The 22,601-nt window shown below is 40.1% G+C and overlaps 1 protein-coding gene across 2 annotated transcripts in view; it reads left to right on the top strand.

The window, feature by feature from the left end:
- The window catches only part of LOC116938779 (rho GTPase-activating protein 12-like), an 86,539-nt gene extending 64,961 nt beyond the window's left edge, over nt 1–21,578 (top strand). The window contains exons 9-18 of one of the 2 annotated variants that reach the window (XM_032946394.2): nt 1,135–1,222; nt 5,514–5,615; nt 5,969–6,070; nt 7,770–7,917; nt 8,439–8,555; nt 8,699–8,797; nt 11,868–11,945; nt 12,974–13,108; nt 15,999–16,104; nt 16,332–21,578. In XM_032946394.2, coding sequence (XP_032802285.2) covers nt 1,135–1,222; nt 5,514–5,615; nt 5,969–6,070; nt 7,770–7,917; nt 8,439–8,555; nt 8,699–8,797; nt 11,868–11,945; nt 12,974–13,108; nt 15,999–16,104; nt 16,332–16,506 — 1,150 coding nt within the window. In that variant the 3' untranslated portion in view covers nt 16,507–21,578. Of the gene's footprint in view, nt 1–1,134; nt 1,223–5,513; nt 5,616–5,968; nt 6,071–7,769; nt 7,918–8,435; nt 8,556–8,698; nt 8,798–11,867; nt 11,946–12,973; nt 13,109–15,998; nt 16,105–16,331 lie in introns of both variants that reach the window. The other variant, XM_032946393.2, reaches the window with a different exon arrangement.
- The last annotated feature ends 1,023 nt before the right edge of the window (nt 21,579–22,601 follow it).

Raw genomic sequence — 22,601 nt, 5'->3', positions numbered from 1 at the left:
CTCATTTGATTGCACATATATAATAATTTCTTAATACACAAACATGTTTTGAGCGTTTTACATAACTGTTGTGTCTAAACAAACAGACATACCGATCTCTTTGAGTCACGTCTGTTTTAAGCGTGAAATCCTTCTTGAGAATAATAACTCGTTTCAACAACAGATGAGCAAATGTTTGAACTCTAAAACTTATATGCAGAGAGCTATGTCTTCTTGTTCAATTGTGGTATGTCCCTGAAAGTATTTAAAACAACTTTATTTGTTTTTTTTAAGGTCAACCCCTTGCCTGAAACACGATTGGCACTACCACCTCGAGTGTTCTATAGAAAAAATACTCCACATTCAGGCACTTCATGCTTTAAATCAGTAAATAAAAAATGACTGACATGAACACGGAATGTTACAATTGTGAATTAAATTGCAAAAATCTTATGAAACACGTGGATCTCATTATTTTGTCACAAAGATGTGTATGGAATGGATTGTTAGCATCACTTATCAATAGCTCTTATTGTACTATGCAGCTTGACGATTTGTATGAAATTACTGTGGTTCAACTCAACATTATTATCACTGGCATGAAATGTTAATAAACTGTCATGTTCGTTATGGATTTTTATATCATTGTATTTAAAAGAGGTGACACCAGTCAATGGCTGGTGCCTTAACTGTATTTGATTATTTGGCTGATATAAATGATCACATGATAAGCCACTTCGTTGAACTATTATTTGTGGCCAGGATGCTTCTAAAAAATAACTAATAACTCAGTGGGCTTTACCTGGTTAAATAAAAAAATAAGTTAGTTTTTATCTATTTATTTTTAGTGATTTGCATACCTTTCCGATACTTTTCAATCCTATAGTTTTTTTGTATTGTTTGTTATTGTAGCTTTCTGACCCGTGCCTCCTGGACATCTGTAAAAATAACTTCATAGCTTATCAGATTTCTCCAGGATAAATATAGTTTCTGATAATGATAAATAATCTGATATGTACGGGCTTATGTGGAGATATATACTATTTACGTCGACTGATACATTGGTGGGGGCAAATTCTTGACTAGTGCAATGCTATGATGTACTCAATACTGAATGCTATTGTACTGACAGTGACCATAAATGTGATTTTTCAGGAAGAATTGGGCTCCCTCGTGGGTGGTGCTGAGTGGAAGCAGTCTGGTTTTCCACAAGGAGCCCAAAGCACAAACTGCTGCCAGTTGGGTAAGTCTTATCGCTGACTGATCATCGGGCACAATTTTATTTTAGCGTTCTCTCAGGGATGGGCGTTTTCAATTCAATAAACCAAGCCTAAGGATTTGTGTGTCAAGACCAGAGTGACTTTCAAAAGTAGGTTAGTGAGACCATGTTGGGGAAACATGAGAATAAACCTGGTCTCCATTTCTAGCAGAAATCTGTTTTTTTCTTTTTACGTCGCTGAAAGTTACTGTTTGGAATTAACAGACAGGATTTCTGTCTGGGAGCAGGCTTTTAATTAGGTCTGGTGGTGACATGATCATTATCCAAATCACATATCTAAAAACGCAGCATTTCAACAGCAAAAGCAATGGTTCTGCTTTTGAAAATTTGCATAATCCCTTTTTTTCCATGAACAGCTCCCTCCTGTGCTCACAACCCGCCAGCCATTCGGTTTTGGCCCTGTTTGCGTTTCATGTTACTCAAATACCCTGCTATGCAGCAGGAAAATATTTTTTGTGACCGCAAATGCATATGGTTTGCAACCTCTTCTTTCAAAAGTTTTAAAAAGAAGGACCTCTGTTTTACTTTCTCTGCAACATGCAAATGTAGGCAGGTGGTGCCGTTTCAGGGAGGGGATTGGATGTGTGTGGTTAAGGGAGAGGATAGGGTGTGTGTGGTTAATTGGGGGAGGGGATAGGGTGTGTGTGGTTAATGGGGGGAGGGGATAGGGTGTGTGTGGTTAATGGGGGGAGGGGATAGGGTGTGTGTGGTAAAGGGAAGGGGATAGGGTGTGTGTGGTTAATGGAAGGGGATAAGGTGTGTGGTTAATTGGAGGAGGGGATAGGGTGTGTGTGGTAAAGGGAAGGGGATAGGGTCTGTGTGGTAAATGGAAGGGGATAAGGTGTGTGGTTAATTGGGGGAGGGGATAGGGTGTGTGTGGTAAATGGAAGGGGATAGGGTATGTGTGGTAAATGGAAGGGGATAGGGTCTGTGTGGTAAATGGAAGGGGATAGGGTCTGTGTGGTTAATGGAAGGGGATAGGGTCTGTGTGGTAAATGGAAGGGGATAGGGTCTGTGTGGTTAATGGAAGGGGATAGGGTCTGTGTGGTAAAGGTGCTTTGGAGGAGTTTAGAGCAGCACTTCTGTCCTCCCACCATGTGATGTGAAGTTAATGAGAATAACAGCTTTTTTAAACTCTTCACCTAAAAGCCTTGCCGACACACATAAATCTAGAATTGACACACATAACGTGCAGTCGAATGAATTTATTTCGAACGATGAAATCTAGCGACCCGGTTTATTCCACAATTTGCTTCCGCTATTCCTTCTGCATCTTCTACTGTAACCTTACTCCTATTGGTCTCGGTCTCTCTACCCGGCAGAGTGTGGTGTCCAACATGCTACTGAGCCTGGTCGCCGCTTGGAAGGGCTCGACAAAGATTCGTCGAGCTGTCACTCGTGTAAAACATAGACTCGCGTTTTCACTCGCTTCGCCATCCATACTGTGTGGCTGAGCACTGTTGAATAGGATCTGTTAACCTTTCAAACGTGTTTTAATCGTAAAACTATTTCTACTATCTTACTAACGTACATGCAATCAGCCGATGTTGTTGGCTGCTTATGCTGCTCCGCTTACTGCTTGATATCGGCCTTTTTTGTCTGTGCATCCATATGTCACCCGTAATAGAACACCGGCACATGCAGCTATAACTCTGACAAGTATTTTGAGTAAACGCCAAGCAACTAAGCGCCTCTATATTGGTATCGCTATTGTAATCGGTTCAGTGTTGTATCACGGATAGTTTTGTCCTGCTGCATTGCACTAAGGGGCAGTTACGTGGAAACGAGCCATGTCAGCTCAGAGGACCCAAAGTGGACTAGGCACGACAACATTTAGGGCAGTTAAACAAACAATTTTCCAGAAGCCGATGAGAATGACCTCCTCATGACGCAGGTAGAATGAACGCCATGAGAATATAAACAATGCACGTGAAACGTAACAACAAAAAACAGACATCGAAAAATCGGTGCGTTCCATACCATTGTGTACAGCATATTTTTCTAATGTTATCAATAGTGGCCATAGATTCCGCTGTAAAAGGAGATGTATTGAAGTGTATGATGCACAATTACAGAGGTTTTTTTTTAACAGTGTATTATGGGCTTCATGTCTTTGCTTTACTGTCATGTGTGTTTTCGATCCTTCATCGGCTCATCCTCATTGTCAAGAGTTTTACTTTTGCACTGTAGCAGCAAGCCACATTCGGCTATATTGTTATTAAAACATAATACAAGGTACAAGCATGCGCAAGCGAATGTACACATTGCTACTTGTTTTATATTCTTCCTCTTGAGTATAATTTATTTCTCTCTAAACATTGTGCCTAAGAACACATTCTTTTTTGTAAAACATCTGCACATTCCAAGTGGTTCCTACCACACTCGAGCACAATTTGCACTTTCAAAAGAGGCCGATAATGCAGGGTTGTGATGTCGCGTTAACGCATAGAAACGTGTCTTGCTTACAGAATGCCTACAATTCTCCCACTGCAATTTACTGAAAATAATTGTATAACTGGCGCGCGTGAAGCGCACTTTTACACGATATTTTGTGTGGTTGAACTGTCGTCTGTGCACATGATTGGTGACCAATTGCCGAATTACCATCATAAATACGACTGCAAAACCTGAGGCTGATTCCTTTGGCGTTTTTAAAGCCGTGGGATATTTATTAATTGGCCATGCAGAGTGTATCATCTTTGATGCCGATCTCTTGCAAAAGATGGCAGTCTATCCCTTGGTGTGGATCCTTTCCATTGAAAGGAATGCATTTAGACATGTTTTTGTGCCACAAATATACAATAAAATCTCTACTGTGGATAAATTGCAAGATTGAAGCAGAAATGCAGCCTTGCTTATGTTTGACTCAATGGAAAATTTAGTGTGGCTGCATCACGTGACGTATGGGGTCGCTGGCAATATCCAGTTGTCATCTTGCATTGCATCCTGATGAAGAATCATAGGCATCTGCTTGAGGTGCAGTGTCAATGTGGTGTAGGTGTGTATGTGTACGCTGAGACAATATTGGCTACGCCTCAATGTAGGACCCTGCAAATGGAAGTAAACCATCCTGCACCTTTTTGTGAATTGTAACATTTTTAATATTGCCCTGATGGTTTATTTTCACAAGTAACATGCTTGCATTAAACAGCTTGCAGAGTGTGCATAATACTACTGAGAGCGTAGTTTTGTTAAGTTCACAGTGAATCAATTAATCTTTAGCATCTTAGTGCATCTGGCTGGCGACAAGGGTTTGCAGCTGAACATGCATGTTATGCTGATTGAGAAGTAATTGCAATTATTGATTATTTCAATCACATAAACTATATGTAGAGATTTTGCTTTTGAGAAGGGGGAAAAAATATGCAAAAAACTGTGACGTATGACGTGAAAGTTTGTAATTACCAACGTAGTTTTTTTACCCGAGACCATTGCTATTGAATTAAATAAATGTGACTCCCACACACCTTGAGTTTTGTTCTGCATTTATAATTGGATATACGACCATGCTCACAAATTTAATTAACCCTGCGCACATTAAAACGGACGTAGTTCAAACCTAGCAAGTGTGGATATGTGCATTTAATTTTAATTGACTGCAGCGATATTAACCCTGTTGTGTCGCCCATAAGTGTGGATTTATGCCCCTGTTACCGTTAGTGCTGCTTATTACTCGTGCGAGGCAACTTGATACTCGTGGTAAACGTGTGTGCTTCTCTTTAATGCGTTGTTCTCTACATACTTGGTAAATAAAACTCGGTCTTGTCCACCCTTATGAAAATCACCATAACCACCTAAAATAACTATTTGTAAAATAAATATATAACATTGGCCCTTGTTGCCTTAATAATGTTTGAACATCGATGTCTCTCGGTCAAAATAATGAAATAATATCAATCAACATTATTTTACTCTGCTAGGAATACTTCCTTAAGCGATAATAAGCGTGTATCGCTTGGGAATATAAATTATTATCTTGGACATTGTGTGCCACTTAACAATACAATAATAAATTTTGTTTTAAAGCTTTCGTGACTGCAGTGATTCATATTCTTGGTTCTCTCGGTAAAGTCCCGTGACTTTACCGAGAGAACCAAGAATATAATAGAATCACAATCCGTATACGAGGGGTATAATCAAGGGCAGATGGCATATCACAACTTAATAGGATAATTTAACTACGCACAACATTACTTTTTTTGTATTGCCACACTGCCGTCCGTAACGCGCGTCGTGGACTATTTCTGTTTTCCAGAAAACGGGCTCGGCACAGAGCAAGCCCGAGGGCTCGGTGGAGCTACGTGGAGCCCACGTGGAGTGGGCCCGGGACAAGTCGAGCAAGAAGAATGTCTTTCAGGTTTGTGGGTGGAACCCAGTTGCCGTCGAGCTGAGCCTCGGGCACTAAATAGGCATCGGGGTTTCACGACAGCTGGCTTGGTGCTGCACCCCACCCAGCTTGGTGACGTTGCACCTCGGGGTCACCGTATTGACTACGCATCTCGTGCTCCTGGTCGCATCCTGACGCAGCAATGGCAACTGGCTTCTCCACGGAAGGAAAGAAACGAGGCCGGGTCTTTACGGAACAAATGGCGCTTCGTGGTCCGGTTTTGAAATTCTGTTGCAAACTTCGATTGTTATGTTGGCGTTGTGACACTTTATAGAGGTCGTATTGTCGTAAACCGGCAATTCTCTTGTTATGCTTTTCCATAGATCCAAACAGGGACGGGGCATCATGAGTTCCTTCTGCAATCGGATAATGATACCATTATCAACGAGTGGTTTCAAGCCATAAGGAGCGTCATACAGAAACTGGTCGGTGCCCACAGCCTGCCACTTGGCCACTTGCATTCATTTTGTGTCATTGATTGCATTGAGATGTAGCTGCAGAAATGCCGAGTGTTCTCTACACAGATCTCTTAGTGTCCTGATTTTCTCAAACCAATTGCTCCGCAACATCCTCCGTTGCATCATTCGACAAATATTTTTGATGTTGCTGACGCTGTTGCCGCCAAAGCATATACTTATTATTGCTATTGATACAGCACTTGCTTTGAAGGTCTATCAGCAATGCAGAAGACCTGTAAATACCCTTTCCATATTTTCTGTTGACATTTTTTTTCTTAACATGTGCAACGCAAGGTAAAAAAAAAAATGTACAACTGCGGGCCACACGGTATTGAACAGTTCTAATAATGTTTGAGGTGGTGGACACTTAAAAAAAACATCCACAATTATATTCCAACTGTACGAACAGCATCCTGTCGAGAAGAAATGTCAATTCGGAAATTTTTCAGCATAGGAATGCGTCGCCCTTTGACAGAGAATCTCACAAGAGGCACACCGTTTAATTATAATCTGCACAGAGTACGTATTAAATGTTGGTCAAACCATTGTTTTTTTCACAGCCGCAATTTGACCATATTGTCAAACCCAAATTTAATGTCTTTTTGCTTTGTATTTTTTGTTCATCGATTATTAACCAGGCTCAGACCAACTAATTTTACCTGGCGATTAGTCCGGTTGGCTACGTACGCTGTGAAACATACATACATACATAATGCCGACCCCCATCTTGGGCTCCATCTTGGGCTCGACACCGATGAGGGAGAGCTTGATAGCTCATCGGGTTTTTCCAGCCTTGGACTATTTGCGGGGCTCTGCTGAGATTTTAATGTAGAATTTCAGCAGTGCTTGTTTAACGCTCTGACGCCTGAAATAACGTGGACACCTCACTTGTATACACTTCTAATTAATATTTAAAATATCACAATTTCATTGTAGAGCTGCATAGAGTGCCATTGCATATATACACACACACACACTCAGCTCGGATTGTGCAGTGTTACAGGTTTTCACAAAGCTGTGTATTGACAGCAGTGTATGATAGTGTTTACCTGAGGTAAGATTGTTATGAGAAAGACCTTGTAACTTTGTCATTATCACTACATGATTCTACCTACACCAGTTTCAGTTTTACACTTTTTACAACCAATGTGTTTGAGCGATTACATCATTGCATTGGAAATTGTGTCATGCGGTGATATCATTTGAGCAGTGTTCTGGAAAGACTTTGTAGCACACAAGAGCTCATTGTCCAGAAAGTAGTGTTATGTTGAGGGTAGATGGATTAAATGGCTAAAGTAAATGAATGAATGCGGTCATTGTTTGGCCATCTGTAGGGTAATACTACAAAAACAACTATCAAAAGTGGATTGTCAGCATGGCTCACCGATATCATGTTTGCATATATATGTGGATTGCCAAGTTTTTTTCCAAGACACTCCTCATTTGTGAAATGTTTGAGGTGTTGGCCACCAATTTTTCTGCATGGCAGTGTCATTGAAATCCTAGTTTTGTGTCACCACCATTCAGCTTTACCGAAGGGACATTCCCTTGTATAAGATGGCTTAATGTGTCGTTGACACGGCTCATTCATAGAGACTTCAAATGAAAATCTCATTAACTTTACTGGCCGTGTCTTATAAACGACTGTTGCACGTGTTCACTCCAGAGCAGTGAGCCAGGAAACCGGGATGAGGTGTTCCTCAGTGTGGTGAAATTTGGTGGAAACTTTGACGAGGTCGACGGCAGCGGCGGAGAAGAGGAGAGCAGCGAGTCACCTCTGCGGGAAAAGTCCAAGGATTCCAAGAGGCCATGGGGTTAGTGCTGTGCTCGTTGACCCTGATATTGCCTCTCTCTGCCTACTGGGTGTTGTGGCACTATCATATGGTACCAATGAATATCTGTATTTAAATCCTGTTAATAATATTGTTCATTCATTGTAAATCATCTGGACTGCAGATAACAAGAAATATTACCTTTTCCCCTAAATAATAGGTGAGGTGATAAGAGGACGACATGAGATACTACACTTTACTCTTACATCTGCCTTGAGCAATTGCATTGTTCACTTGTCGACTTTTATTCAGAGACGTCGCATTGACCGTTAAGAATTTAATGTTGGACGGTGGATGCGTTTGGCCGTGGAATTTCAGCCAAAGTATAGTTTTGCTCAAGAGGATAACCAGCGTGTAAGTGTTGCGATTAAATTAGCGCATGCAGGAGCATGAGACGTGACGATGACATGGGGAGGCCGTCATCCTGCAGTGAATAAAACATGATAATGACTAGTTTTATTTCGAATGTACACGTGTTTCCCCTCTCCTTTGTTCGCTAGCAGTCGGTAAACCAGCAGTGGTGGAAAGCACGGACAAAAAGAAAGCCAAAAGGAAATTGATGAAATTCTTTCCGAAGAGGCCACCAATCCAGTCACTGAGAGACAAAGGCCTCATCAAAGGTGAGAGTTCTGTTCGTCGCGCCCTGTGAGATGCGCGCGTTGTCACATCGCAGCCACCACCTCCATCACTGTGTGGTGGCCGAGGTCAATTGGCAAGGTGACATCGCTGATGGTTTTGCTGCTTGGTTTCTCCTTTGACGCAGAGCAAGTGTTTGGCTGTCCATTGGCAATGCTGTGTGAACGGGAAAACACCACCGTGCCCAAGTTTGTCCAACTCAGCATCGAGACTGTTGACAAAAGAGGTAAACAGCGTTTGACCGTTTCGCCTTCTTAAAAAATACCCTTCCTGAATATGCACCTTATGTATTTCAAGAGTTCCATACTGATGTGTAATTGGTCATTATGTTATTTAAAACAAAGAGAATAGATCTTGACCTAAAGCTTTCGTGACTGCAGGAATTCATATTCTTTGGGTCTTTCGGCAAAGTCGCGTAACTTTACCGAAAGACCCAAAGAATATAAAGATAATATAATTAATGCAAGATTAAATGGTTTGGTACAATTTATGTTTATGCTGGGATTTCAGTCACGTCATTAAAATAAGTGCTGTTTATTTACAGAATATTTGTTTGTTTGGCAGATCAGTTGGATGGGTAAACTCCACATTCTTCCAAAAACACGTATCCCCACCAAACAGGATAATGATGCACGTGCCCTTAATTTATTTTAATATAAATGCATTTTAATGCACTGAATCCATTTTTATTTGGAATAACGCTACATATCCTTCGATTTAAAGCTTTTGTGACTGCAAGGATTCATCTTCTTTGGTTCTTTCGATAAAGTCACCACGTAGAATGAGAATAAAATAATAAAATAACACAATAAAATTCTCACAACGTTTCGGCCACAACGGATGCATTAATTACCCATGCTTTGCATCCGCAAGTTACGATGTAATAAAACAATTAATTTGTATCGGTTCAGCCTTCGTACAATTAGACATATGGGTTTTCTTCTTGTTAAATTTCACGGTGTTTGTTTTCAAGTATATATTATTCTTTCAATAGTCTATAGACATTCCGTGATATCTCGGTTCCATGACTAAAGTGCGCAAAACAATCAAAATACACGGTTAGATGTGTGCCGATTCCACCACTGATTGGCTTTGTAAAAATGAGTTCAAACATTTCAGAATGTGTGCATTGGCAGTCTGGTAACTAGCACGGGGCAGTGGGATCTCTACGCACTATGCTGGCATGACCGGTTTTTGCAATCATGAAGGTTGTTGTGAATGGAGTTTTTATTATTATTTATTACGCGTTTTTTTGCCCTGGAAGGACTCGTCGAGTCTCACGACATATTGGGTGATTGCTGTGCAATTCCACAGTTTAATAGCACCCCCTTATGTACGGTTTTAAGAACTTCACTTACTTCTCCCAAGGGTGAATAAGTGTGTTTAAGTCTTGCATGATGACTTGCTTTTATTTTTTTTCGTAACAGAATAAAAATAGCTTACACTTAAATTACTTCTATAGCGTTTAATTGTGATGCATTGGTTAAACAATTGGTACATTCTGTTTAGTCGCACAGCTTTTGTTGATTTATTTGGCGACGTTGCATCGCCAGTGGTGCACAAGCACAATTAACAAAACACTCAACACATTCTTCACTAACACCATTGCCTTAGGAACAAAAAAAACAATTGCCATTTTGGGAAATTGGCCTTCTTAATAGTGCTTAAATAGAGAGACCAGATGAGAGTTGCATAAACAAACTAATTCCGATGACTAGTTTTTATCTCGGCATATAGTGAACTAATTGTGGCCATTGGGTAACAGACGAGAACCCTTTGTTGACGGTTGTTAAACCAGTTCTGTCAGGACTGTTTATGGACCCACTGCCCAGTGCATGTTATCAGACTGCCAATGTGCACATTCTGAAATGTTTTAACTTCTTTTGACATCACAAAATCAGCGGTGCAAGTCAGTACGCATCGAACTGCGTATTTTGCTTGTTTTAATCTTGATTTGAAGCTTTCGTGACTGCAGGAATCCATACTCTGATTGATTGTTTTCTTTACACTAATCTGTGCCATGAACACCTATGGAAAATTGATATAATAGACCACACTTGTGACTGGTAGATCTGCATGTTGCAGCAACTAAGTTATTTCGTATATTCAAGTCATTGAAATATTGCCTGATGGAAATTACTTTACATTTATGCGTTATATGAAGGCTCAAGTTCAGCTTCAAATGTATGTGGAAATAAAGAAATATATATTATTCGCGTATGAAATGAACATTACGTTTAACACACACTTAATCTTTGATGTGCTTTAGAAATTGTATATAAATTACAGGAATGTGGTAGTCATTTTGGCACGTCAAATTATGCTGCAACACATGTTTTTTCCATTAATCAATGATGAAGGCAGCTTTATGCATTGTTTGTCACTGAGTTTCCAATTAAAAGTAGGATTAACGATCTTGACTTTTTCCAAAAGTATAGTATTTGCATGGATCGGGCAACTTATCATTTTCCAATACAGAATTGTTTATCATTAACATTCACCAGGATTCTCCCATTATTTTACAGTCGTAACCTGTAGGTCGTATGGAATCTGACATGTAGCTTATTTTCGCTAGAAAATTTTCACGGTGTTATAAATACATTCATTTGCCAAAATATAAAGGACATACACATGTGTTTATCCTTTTCACAAGTAGGCTAAGTATTTTTAAAGGCCCTCTACATTTTCATCCGATTTTACAATTTTTTATTCAAATAAATCTATTTAAAAATAAAATGAATTGGTAACCCGGATTATTAGAAAAATCAGCATCATTTACACAGCAGAACCAATGGAATCGGTCACAGTCTAGGATTGCGTCCTTTCAATGGTGGAAACACAGATGCATAGCGTGTTCATCTCCTATTCACCGGCGCAATCCGAAGCAAACTTCTCCCCACAATGGCGAGATGTTTACTACCTCCTCTGGTATACAGGAGGTCGTGGGTTCTATGTTGACCCTGACACTTGTATATTTTGAGTTTGCATGTTTTCCCTGCAGTTGTGCAGATTTTTCTCCGAGTCCTCCAGTTTTTCCCTCCACATTTCGAAACATGCATCGAGAGTATTCGGCTGCCTTAAATGTCCACGTGACAAGCCACTTCATTTAGCAATCGTTTGTGGCCAAGTCTCTTCTGAGAAAGAGCTATATACCTCAGCAGCCCTTGCCTAGTAAAAATAATACAAAAAAGTTTTCAAGTGCCGTTTATAGTGTAGTGGTGGGCTGATGTTCAATAACCATACCCGTACAATGCAATTTGAAAGCTTTGACATTTCTGTGTTTTTTTTCTTTTCAGGGCTATGCATAGATGGAATCTACCGGGTTAGCGGGAACTTGGCCACGATACAGAAGCTGCGCTTCCTTGTGGATCATGGTAAGCGATGACAGATGGCGATGCCAACTCGCGAATTACATGCCACACGAGGGTAAACCTTAAATCAATCCTGAACGGCCTTTAGCTATAATATACAAGGAAATTAACAATGCGGATTACAGGCCTATGTAACTGGGTCACAAATCGTTCCAGGTTTAAGAAGTTGCCTGTTGCAGTTAATAGTGATTGGATCAGCTGTGTATGAAGTAATTTTATTTGCACATAAAGCTGTTTTTCCACTGGATTACACAAAAGGCTTTTTTAATGTCAGCTGCTGTAAGTGCCTGCAAAGTAGTGATGAATAAAGCATTTAATTAAATGCACCATTACCAGATATTAAATCCTTTGAATGATCTACTTACGTTATGAAAACATTACAGAAAAAATAAGCGTGGGCTTTATCAGTCATGTAAATTGACTGCAATCTGAAAAGTCTTGTTTATATTTAGTTCACCCTGCATTTTGAATAATGTGTGTTCCCCATAGCCTTCAAATGCCATACAATATGAACGTATGATTAATAACCAATTCAGCTTTTGCGAAGGACATTCTTAAAAAGCGGTGTTGTTTTTTAAATGCAAGATGTATTGGTGAGCAGGGAGGTGAATATATGATGTGGGGAGTCCGCTTAGCAATACTGTCAGACGTTTCTCATGGTGGTTGGTGGTGAGCAGGCCCGGACTGGACATAGGGCAGTCAGGGCTATTGTCCGGTGGGCCTATTCAAAACCGAGTGCTGATGGGCCGGTCTGTGTAAAAAAATTAGCACTATTTGGCAGCCCCAAAAATTATTCCTTACCGGTCCATTTGTTTTTTGGGCCAACCCAAATGGACCAATGAGATCCCATGGCAATTTGGGCCGGTGTGTTTGCAAATTCCTGGGCTGATTTTTTGTCCCAGTCCATCACTGGTGGTGAACTTAGGTTCACTACCAACTGCTCGCTTAGCTCCTCTCCACTGTATTCCCCCAATATGACCAGGGCGTTATGTGCCAAGTTCCAAGCCATTCTCTGTTCTTGTGCTTTGCAGAAGAGAAGGTGAGCTTGGATGAGAGCCACTGGGAAGACATCCACGTCATCACCGGAGCCCTCAAGATGTTCTTCCGGGAGCTGCCTGAGCCCCTCTTCCCATTCAACCAGTTTGATCCCTTCATTAGTGCCATAAGTATGCGACACGGCACCTGCACGTTCATTACAATTACCACCTCCCGAAACAAATACGTCATTCCCGGCCTTTCAGCAAATTTTAACTGCTGGTCATATTTCCATTTTCAAAAGCATCTCCGAAGGTCGCATTCATTACACGCAAAGTGCTCGCCTCAAATGCACCTTGCCTTGATGATCTCGTCAAGGAGCATAAACCATCACGCAAACTCCGGTCATCCTCGCAGCTGCTTTTGGCTAACCTTTGAACAAAGACGATAACCGCATCGTGTGCTTTCGGATGCACTTATGCGGCCGTCTGGAATGCTCTTCCTTCCCATGTTAGGAAACCACTGGAGCTGTGTACTTTAATAAGTGTGTTGTCCTTCCCCCGCACCTCCGATTAGCACGGTTGGCTATATATGGTGCGAAAGAAGTTCATCATACATTACCATATCCTTTATAATAGCAATATAATAATCATCATATCCTTCATGCAGGAAAACCTAGTTGGGTCTAAAGACTGTCCTATTCGGGATTATCTCTCTAATTCCTTTTTCGAAAAATGTTATTTGGATTGGAGAAATACAATGTGTCTCTGTAGAACCCATGCATATGAGAGGGGATAACACTCAAAATTAATTCACGAGATGTCTCTTTGAAAATGAATATCTGAAAATGTTCACAGTGCCAGAGTGACTGTGTGTGATTTAGTTGCTGTATACCTTATTATTCTATTTGTACAGAAATAATAATCAATTAATTCATGGCCTTTTGTGAATTCACTTCTGGACCAATTTTTGCGCACGCCCTGTCAGTCATGGACCCTTCTTGAAAAATAGTCCTTCCACTCAATGGGGCTCTGCTGGATATAGAGACAGGTAAATCATTAAATCTTGACTGAAAGCTTTCGTGACTGCAGGAATTCATATTCAATGGGTCTTTCGGTAAAGTCACGTCGATAGAATAATAAAATGATAAAAATGAAAATAAAGTGATTAAAAAAATATAATAAAAAAATATCACGCAACACAAGCAATCGTCATCAGGTGACGACTGCTTGTGTTGCGATTAAAGCATCGTGATATTTTATTATTATTATTATTTTTATTATTTTTTTATTAATTTTTATTATTTTATTGTTCTATCTACGTGACTTTACCGACAGACCCAGAGAATAAGTAAATCATTATTAAATTATTGTTTCATTCGAGTCGCTTACCGTCGCCATGAAGCGGACGCGAAGAGCTCAGGTCATCGGATGTGGAAGGCTGGTGATGTTTTCTGACGAGCTTGGAAATGTTACTCAGTTTTTTGTAAAATTTAATGAGAGCACCGACTGCTACAAAGAGAACACGTGGGCCCATCCAAGTGCATGGGCTTAATGAATTACATACAACAGTTAAGTAAATATAGGCTTAGAATTGCTAGTGCACATGCACATCAATTGTATTTCTTGTAACGGTCAGTAATAGCATAGTAGACTTCCTCACCATATAAGAAGTGCATCTAGAGCTTTCGACACAAGATAAGCATCGAGCTTTCCACCGTCTCCGAGCACGTGCTGCTTAATTAGCACGCCAACAGTGCTTCGGTGGTAATAATAAAAAGTTTGCATGTACAGTATTTATTTATTTAGCCTTTCTGGCTCATTTCAAATTCTGGTTTCAGTCTGACTTCATGTTGTTTTACTCTATCCAGCTTAATCAATAACTATTTGAAACCCGCCAATCCCCAAAATGTACACATTATTTCCTCTAATACATATTACAAGAAACGAACAAAAAATGAAACTAGCTAAGTTAAGCTGTTGATAAATATTCAGACCCGTAATTTATCGAAAGCTTCACCAAGTTGAAGCTAATTTGGAAATGAAATTTTTCAATGTTTGCCACTGCATATAATGCATGCCTGAATGAGTTTACATAGTTGTTACTCCAAACCGGGTTTCGTGTTTAATAATTGGCAGAGTCAACGGGTACTTTGTTGACTCTTGTATTTTCCTGTTGAAAATGTTATGTTACTTGAAGCATAAAATGATTGCTCTAAAGTCGTCTACTGAATATATTGTTGTTGACACTGAGACTATTTCCATTCTCTTCAACATGGCATCGAACAAACCATTTTATGAACTACAAATGTCAATATATTAAGCTGTGCCCTTACATAATGACATGACAATAACACTTCCTTAAAATAATACATATGTAACAGGCAACGTTTTGGAAAAATGGACCTTCGTAACGCAATATTTTGACATAAGATATCACTGAAATTCTATAAACATTGTGAATATATTTTTATGAATATCAGGGATGGAACGGTGCAGTTGTTAGTACACTGTACTTATGAACCCAGCTGGCCTGCGTTTGGTCCCTGGCTAACATCAGTGGCGAATTATATATGGACCAGTCCTGATCCTCTTCCTTTACCTACCTACACTGACCAGCATGGTAAAGTATGACTAAACATATAACAACATGACTCACATGGTTAGGGGAGGCCTGAATGGAATAGTGGGTTGACAAAAGGTTGTTCGTTATTGTAACATGTTTTCTGAAAGAAAAAAAAACATCGGGGGACAAGGATTCTATTCTATTCTTTAGGTTTTTCGGTAAAGTCACGTAGATAGGTTCAAAGAAAATAACAAGGATTCTATCAATTACTTTAGAATTACCCTCCTGTCACGACCACAGAAGTACTTCAGTTGCAGTGCAAAGTCGAATGTATACAATTTATTTTTATGGGGCTGAGACAAGCTCGCTATGCAAAAAAACCCCTGTTATTTTTCATGCTAGAGGCCTGGCAATTATAACCTAGGGACTAACCGATACTAGCTCGTTCTGACATGGGCACTGCATAATCCCCGAGCCACTCGCCTTTCATATTTTTCCTTTGTTTATATCCCCCAGAGCTCCAAGACAGCAGGGAGAAGTTGACCAAGATTAAGGAGCAAGTGCAAAAACTCCCCAAGCCAAATAAAGACACCATGAGAGCCCTGTTTGAGCACCTGAAAAAGTAAGTTGTGCGTGTTTATTCATGTGCCTACATGATAACGATATACCCATCAAAGCGCCGATGGTACAGGCACCACCACCAGCTCTTTAGCTCTTTGAAGTGGGGTTTTTTTTGACATTGCATTCCGACGGGTGCGGCGCAGGTTCCGATTCCGCTCGAGAGCCGCCTCCTCCTCCTCAGCGGCGTTTCCTGAGTGCGCTCTGGCCGTATTTTTTTGTGCCTCCCAGGGTGATCGCGTGCGGCGACGCCAATCGAATGACGACGCAGAGCGTGGCCATCGTGTTCGGGCCCACGCTCCTGCGGCCCGAGAATGAGAGCAGCAGTATGGCCTTCCACCTTGTCTACCAGAACCAGATCGTGGAGTTCATACTGTCCGAGTTCACCACCGTCTTTGGCGTGTAGCCCTCGACTGTGTTTGCACTACTCGTCTGTCCAGGCGCAGCGCCACTGATCTAACTACCTGTCTATTTTATATTGTAGCCGTTCGATGTCTTCTCCTGTAAGCGTCCACAAGGTGAGTTCCAGGTAAAGCTGAATGTAAAAATGCGTCAACAAGGCCTGCATATTGCATAAGCATTGTAGCTTCATCACACACTTCATCTTTGCAATCCTGGCCTTTTCACATTAATATGAATGGTAAATTTAATGCTTCTATTAAAAAAACAATCATATTTGAATAAAGTTCGTTTAAACGAGAAATTATTTTTTTATATTTTGTTAAAATAACCTATCGTCTGTGGTATAACGACTTGCAGTGCATTTCCGCAGGGATATTGAAGGTGTGTGATTGACACCGGAGCAAATATTTGGCCTATTTATTTTGTATTCTGAAGAAAAAATAACTTGGTCAACGCCATGTACAGCGATGTCTAAACAAATAATTTCATAACGGTGCCATGCTTCGCTGGTGATATGTTTGTGAGTAAGCGCGAGAGTGCGTTATGAAGCCAAACCGCGTTTCGTCAGTGCCACGCAAAATCACGTCGTCGAGCTCTCGTGTTTCAATAAAACTGCTCGTCCGATGTATACAAATTTTAAGCGATTGTGGCTCAATTGTATATAACTCTAAAGAAACTAAACGTCCTTCAAGTGTTAAATGCGATTAAAATTCATGACCCGAGATACTCAACATTTTAAATCGCTTAAGTTTTCTTTTTTGAATCTGACAGTTCCCGACGTATTAAATGACATTCTGAAATGTGTCCTGAGCATGTAAATTTAGAAATCAGAATAACCTTAAAATGTACGAGTTATCAACACTGCAACATGCCTGATCATTGATACATTTGTATATATGCATCGTGTGTACCTAAAAGGGGCTTGTCATAGATGAAAGGCACGTGGAACTATTTTTCTGGATCCGTGTTTATGCTTTGGGATTCTTCTACACAAAATAACTTATTGTAAGACCCAACGAACTTGTATTTTCAACTGGATATTGTTAAAACACTTAAAAGGTTTGCGTTGCATTTTATCTCTACATTTTCAAAGTGCATGAAATTGTTGGCAGAGGTTGTCGAACATACAAATGGACCCATTCGTGTTTACAAAGCCACAGCCCTGTTCAAAGTTTGTTCATGATGACCATCGAACATCGTATCTTAATGCATGGGTGTCAAAGAGGCTATAATTTAAGTACGTGTGCTTTTGGATTGAATACGGTCTGACAGGAGAAACACTTGGGGTTTTATTTTCGATCGTACAGTTTTTACTTTAATTTTCTGTTTGGAGGTTGCAGCTTTCAATGCACTTACTTGCCAAAATGAGGGGACTGGTGAGTTTTGATATGTGAGCTGTATGTGTTGCTGTTGGATTACACCAATGTGGATATTGTTCAGTTTTCATTTCTGCTTTGCTGTACTTCTTGTGGCAGTAGGTCACCCCTTCTCTGTAGGTGAAACGGTTTGCGTTGAGGTGTCAGTGTTTATAGGTAGGTGTGTGTGTGTGTTTGTGCGCTTATGTTTGTGTCATTCAGAGAGTCTCTAGTGTGGTGTCTGAGTTTTGTTTAAACCTCTGTGTGCTCGTATATAACTGATTACGGTCATTACTAATATAAACGTTAACCTAGGATATACGGGAGCATTAAATACCCTTGAACGATTTGTTCACTTTTTGAGCAATAGTTAAAAAAAATGACAATCTTGTTTATGTTAAAGTAATAGTCTGTGAAATAGGCTTGCTCAGAAGGTGGATAAAAGGTCATTAAAACCATTGCTTCTCAATCATTATCGAGGGCTTGTTAGGTGAGCCTAGGTTGGTGTGCTGTGAAAGATGTTACCAAAAACCCCTGTGTGAGGCCACTTTGACAAGTAGTGTAGGAAATGTATCAATTCAGGCATGCCTCCGTCACTGTGGAGGTGTAGAGAAGGGTGCTGCATGCCACTTGTCTGTATTCTTGCCAAAAGGACTTGCAATGCAGAGTCGATCAACTACTGACCTTATATCATGCGGTTGATTTTTCAACGAACAAAGTTTGACGAGTAATTGTTTTGAGTGTTGTAGAGGTTTCTCTTGTTTTTTAAAAGAACCACTAGGTATATCCGTTTGTGTAATTTGTTAATATTGTGTTTATTATCGTCGTCGTCATCATCATGTTTGTATTTTGATGTATTGACATGTACAATTATTCAACTTAAAATACATTGCGCAAATACATTGTAACCAATTTTCGATTTTTCTGTTAATGTTGCCTACCAGACACTTAGCAGATTACTATTATCTATTGGGAGCTCTCAAATACTCATATCTTTATTGAATCAATTCTAAATGATATTGGTGGCCAAAAATATGTTTTTCAGCCACTGCAATTTCCCATCTCTCTTTAAACAGTCGCTCAGGTGCCAGCATTGTTTTGTATCATAGCTTTAAAATGTTCTTGCCTGACACTGCCCACATTAAGTGCTGAAATAAAAGACTGTACATTGTCAATTGCCATATCGCAGTTCTAACAAACTGAGCGTAAGTTGAACATACAGCTTCAAAGCACAAGAAAGTATGAGGTGTTGGCACATGCAAAGTTTTCCTGTCATGAGACATATATGTGGTTGTTGCCTGTGTCCATTAACAACATGAATTGTAGGCTGTGGTTTGTCGAGAGTTGTGATAATCAATTTGTCTAGCTACACTCCCTTATTATGTAACGTTTTTACCCACCCCAACTGGACATCTGTCAAAAAGAGCTTCATAGCTAATCGGATTCCTCCAATGTAATTAGATATTCTGACCTGTGGAAACAGGCACTGGGAGAATCTCGTCGGGCCCAAGCCAGTTTGTTTTCCAGCCATGCATAGTGAACCCATAACATGTTACAAACGTGCCACGGTCTATATAAGTTGACAGGGAGAGGGGGAGGGGCACGTTTACGCTAAAAAGTGCACTAATTGTTTGTTTGATAAATGTAAGAATAAAGTCAAATAATGTTGTATCCTGCCAGGTGAGCCATTGTTTGGAACACAATGGCCATGTCTTACTCTTCACCTATGACATACAGCAATGACACAAAATTAGAAGAAAAAAAACATCTACGCTAATTAAAAAAAGTTAAATGCACCACAAGCTTTATTAATTTTGAAATGTTGATGAGCTTTCATCCAAGCTTGAGATTCGTATTTGTGCAAGCTTATAATTTTATTTTTAAAAGGTAGTTTAACATAAATCAACTTCATGTTGACACTGCTTTACAACAATGACATATATATTAAATATATTAATATTGCAGGTATTGGGGCTTCAGAGCAGCCAAAGAAAAAAAATACCTCGATGTGGTAAAGTTGTGACATCACATGTTTTGAATTTAAATTTGAATATTTTGCCAATATCAGATTGAACGGAAATTAATACTTAATGTCTGCGAATGAAAATCCTTTAATGTGTCTACTAACATTTGTTTTAATGTAATCTTAATATTTGGTAGTTTTTTCAAGGTACCAACGATAATAAGTCAATCTTTTTGTCCTTGAATACTCTGAATTAAGGCTATTATCCAAAAAGTTGGCCAATCATGTATTTTCCTGATTTCAGGCCATGTTAATGACAAAGACGGCCTTATATAATTTCTGTCGGCATACAAGCACAGTCCCCTGGTCTTTTACTGGTTCATGAGCTAATGCTATTCTTAAGTCCGGCTCCTGGTCTAGTACGAGTGAGATCCTGGATTCAAAACCCAGCCTTCAACCTGAGTTTAAAGCACATTCTCGTGCACATTGAATTTCGTTGCCTCGGCCTCGTCTGCTGTCAATCATTATGCTTTATAATCAACATACACATGTTTGGTTTTATACTTCAGATCTGATGATAGCTTTGCACATATGCACCGAGTGAACTGCTTTATATTTTGCATAGCTGATATGTGTGCGCATCCTTGTGGTTGTATAAAATAGACCCAAGAAACATATCGGGCAAAGGCCTCCGGTGTTGATGCTAAGTTCTTTGCTTTCCATATGATAAGTGGCTTTGCCGTTGGTAGAAGGTACACAAATGCAACATGCTCGCTTTATGGCTTAATGCACATAGCACAATGGGTATATGATTATCATGAAACAAGATGTCCAATCTTGACAAAAGGCAACTTACTTAGACTTAAGATTATTTTCATTGCAGAGAGGAAAGAAAAACGTCATCGTGTAATTTTGTATTCATTTTTTTTTATAATCTTATGCAGCTGTTTGAAGCAACTCGAATTTATTGTTTTGAACGCACCATTAAAAGAGGCCAATGCACTAACTCTAAATCCTTCTTTGTTTTCCCAATCCAACAATTCAATCTGGCATGTGCGCTGGGAGGTGTGAAGGGCCAGAAAGTTGCCAACAAAACAGCCCAACCACACTTTACATTTTGAATCTGTATGCACTTTATGTCAGAATTTGTCAGGACACGTGAACACTGGAGCCACCTTTGATTTGCTTGTTGGTGAATGTCTTTGAGAAAATGCCTGAATCAATCTGTCGGGAGATGTTATTTCCACGTTGGTGTCGTTTTGTGCTGGATCAATGCGTTGGTGCCACGTACGTACCAACAATTTGGCTGTCTTAGCATTTTTCGTTTGTTTTGCATGCACCTCGTGATAAAAAAAGACTTGCACACTACACTGCATTAAAGCCAACAGTACTATTCATTGTGAATGCAGTAACGTCTTCATAATTACACATCCATTGAACTGTGTCAAAACATTAGCAATGTAATTGTGTGTTTGTAATACGCGTAGGATCAACATAATCTTTCACAAAAACGCATACCAATTTGGTTTCCCTACCATTTACTTTTGTTAACCGCCTAACACTGCGTGTATTTTTTTTTATGTGTATGGCCTTGTAATTATATTCTGGATTAATGTGTACAGTGTCCTAATGATCTGTTTTGGGGTCATCTTTTAGCAATGGTGTAAAGGAAACATTTGTGTTTGTTTTCATAGAGTTTTATCAGCGCTGTACAGAAAACTGCTACGATAGAAATAAAATGTAACTATTTAAATCTTGGACTTTTTCGTGGTGTCATTGTTATTCCTAAATAAAGGTAGTAGTGGCTTATGTGTGGTCCCTACAGGATGTGTGTGGCAGAAGGTAAGGCAATAGTGCAGTGGCAGCTCGCCATATACTTGAGCCCAGGCATGTGCGCGTCTGTGGCCGTCTGGAACGCTCTTCCTGATACTAGGAGGCCACGATATATGCACTTTTAAATCTAGATTGAAACTCATCGCTTCAGAACTGATTTTTTTGTGATTAGTTTATTTTCCTTCCCCCGCATCTCCAATTAGCACGGTTGGCTACGTACAGTGCGAATAAAGTTCAACGTTAAAAGGCTGCCCCGTGAAAGAACGTTCCAAGGCAATGCATCGTCTGATCACTGCACATGCAATGATGTGTCGCTTCAGTGATTTGAAAATAAAAAAAACGGTTATGCTCATGATTCGTGCATGTAATGGAGCGTGTGAATATTCGTCTTTTTTTTTTCCATATCGTCTATGTTGCATGCAATTGGGTCATGTGAGCTCTGCCGCAAACAGAGGTGCTATGGTCACAATAATGTCAACAATTCTAATCACGACAGTCAAATCATGACACTTAATTGAATCGGAGAGAAGGTTGGGGAAGGGATTATTGTAAAAAATGTAAACAAAGTCCACAGCACTATGAATGAACGTGTACTCTGCACGTACTATTTCGACAAGCTGCATGTCTGCAGAGGATGCCAGAACTGTTCAAAATATGGCTCGTGGGCCAAATTTGGCCGATGTACTCTTTATAACCCAGCCTGCGGAATCACAAAACACGAATGGGCCTCGGAGACGAGTTCCTCATTGCAAGGACCGTGGGCCATTGGTGGCTCCTGGTGGCCCCTGACGTGCGGCCCTCGACAGTACACAAATGGGACAACACCTCATCATCCTCATCATGCTGTCAAATTGAATGGTTTCAAATGTGTGGCGGGCCTCACACTGATGTCTTACGGGCGAAAGTGCCCCCCCCCCACCCCACCCCCCCTCTGAAAAGAATCATATT

Source organism: Petromyzon marinus, chromosome 4 (assembly GCF_048934315.1).
Source record: "Petromyzon marinus isolate PM22_M1 ecotype Great Lakes invasive population chromosome 4, UKy_Petmar_22M1.pri1.0, whole genome shotgun sequence".
In the NCBI taxonomy this organism is placed as follows: domain Eukaryota; kingdom Metazoa; phylum Chordata; class Hyperoartia; order Petromyzontiformes; family Petromyzontidae; genus Petromyzon; species Petromyzon marinus.
Note: the sequence above shows the minus strand (reverse complement) of the source record. Positions and strands in the feature narration are given on the sequence as shown.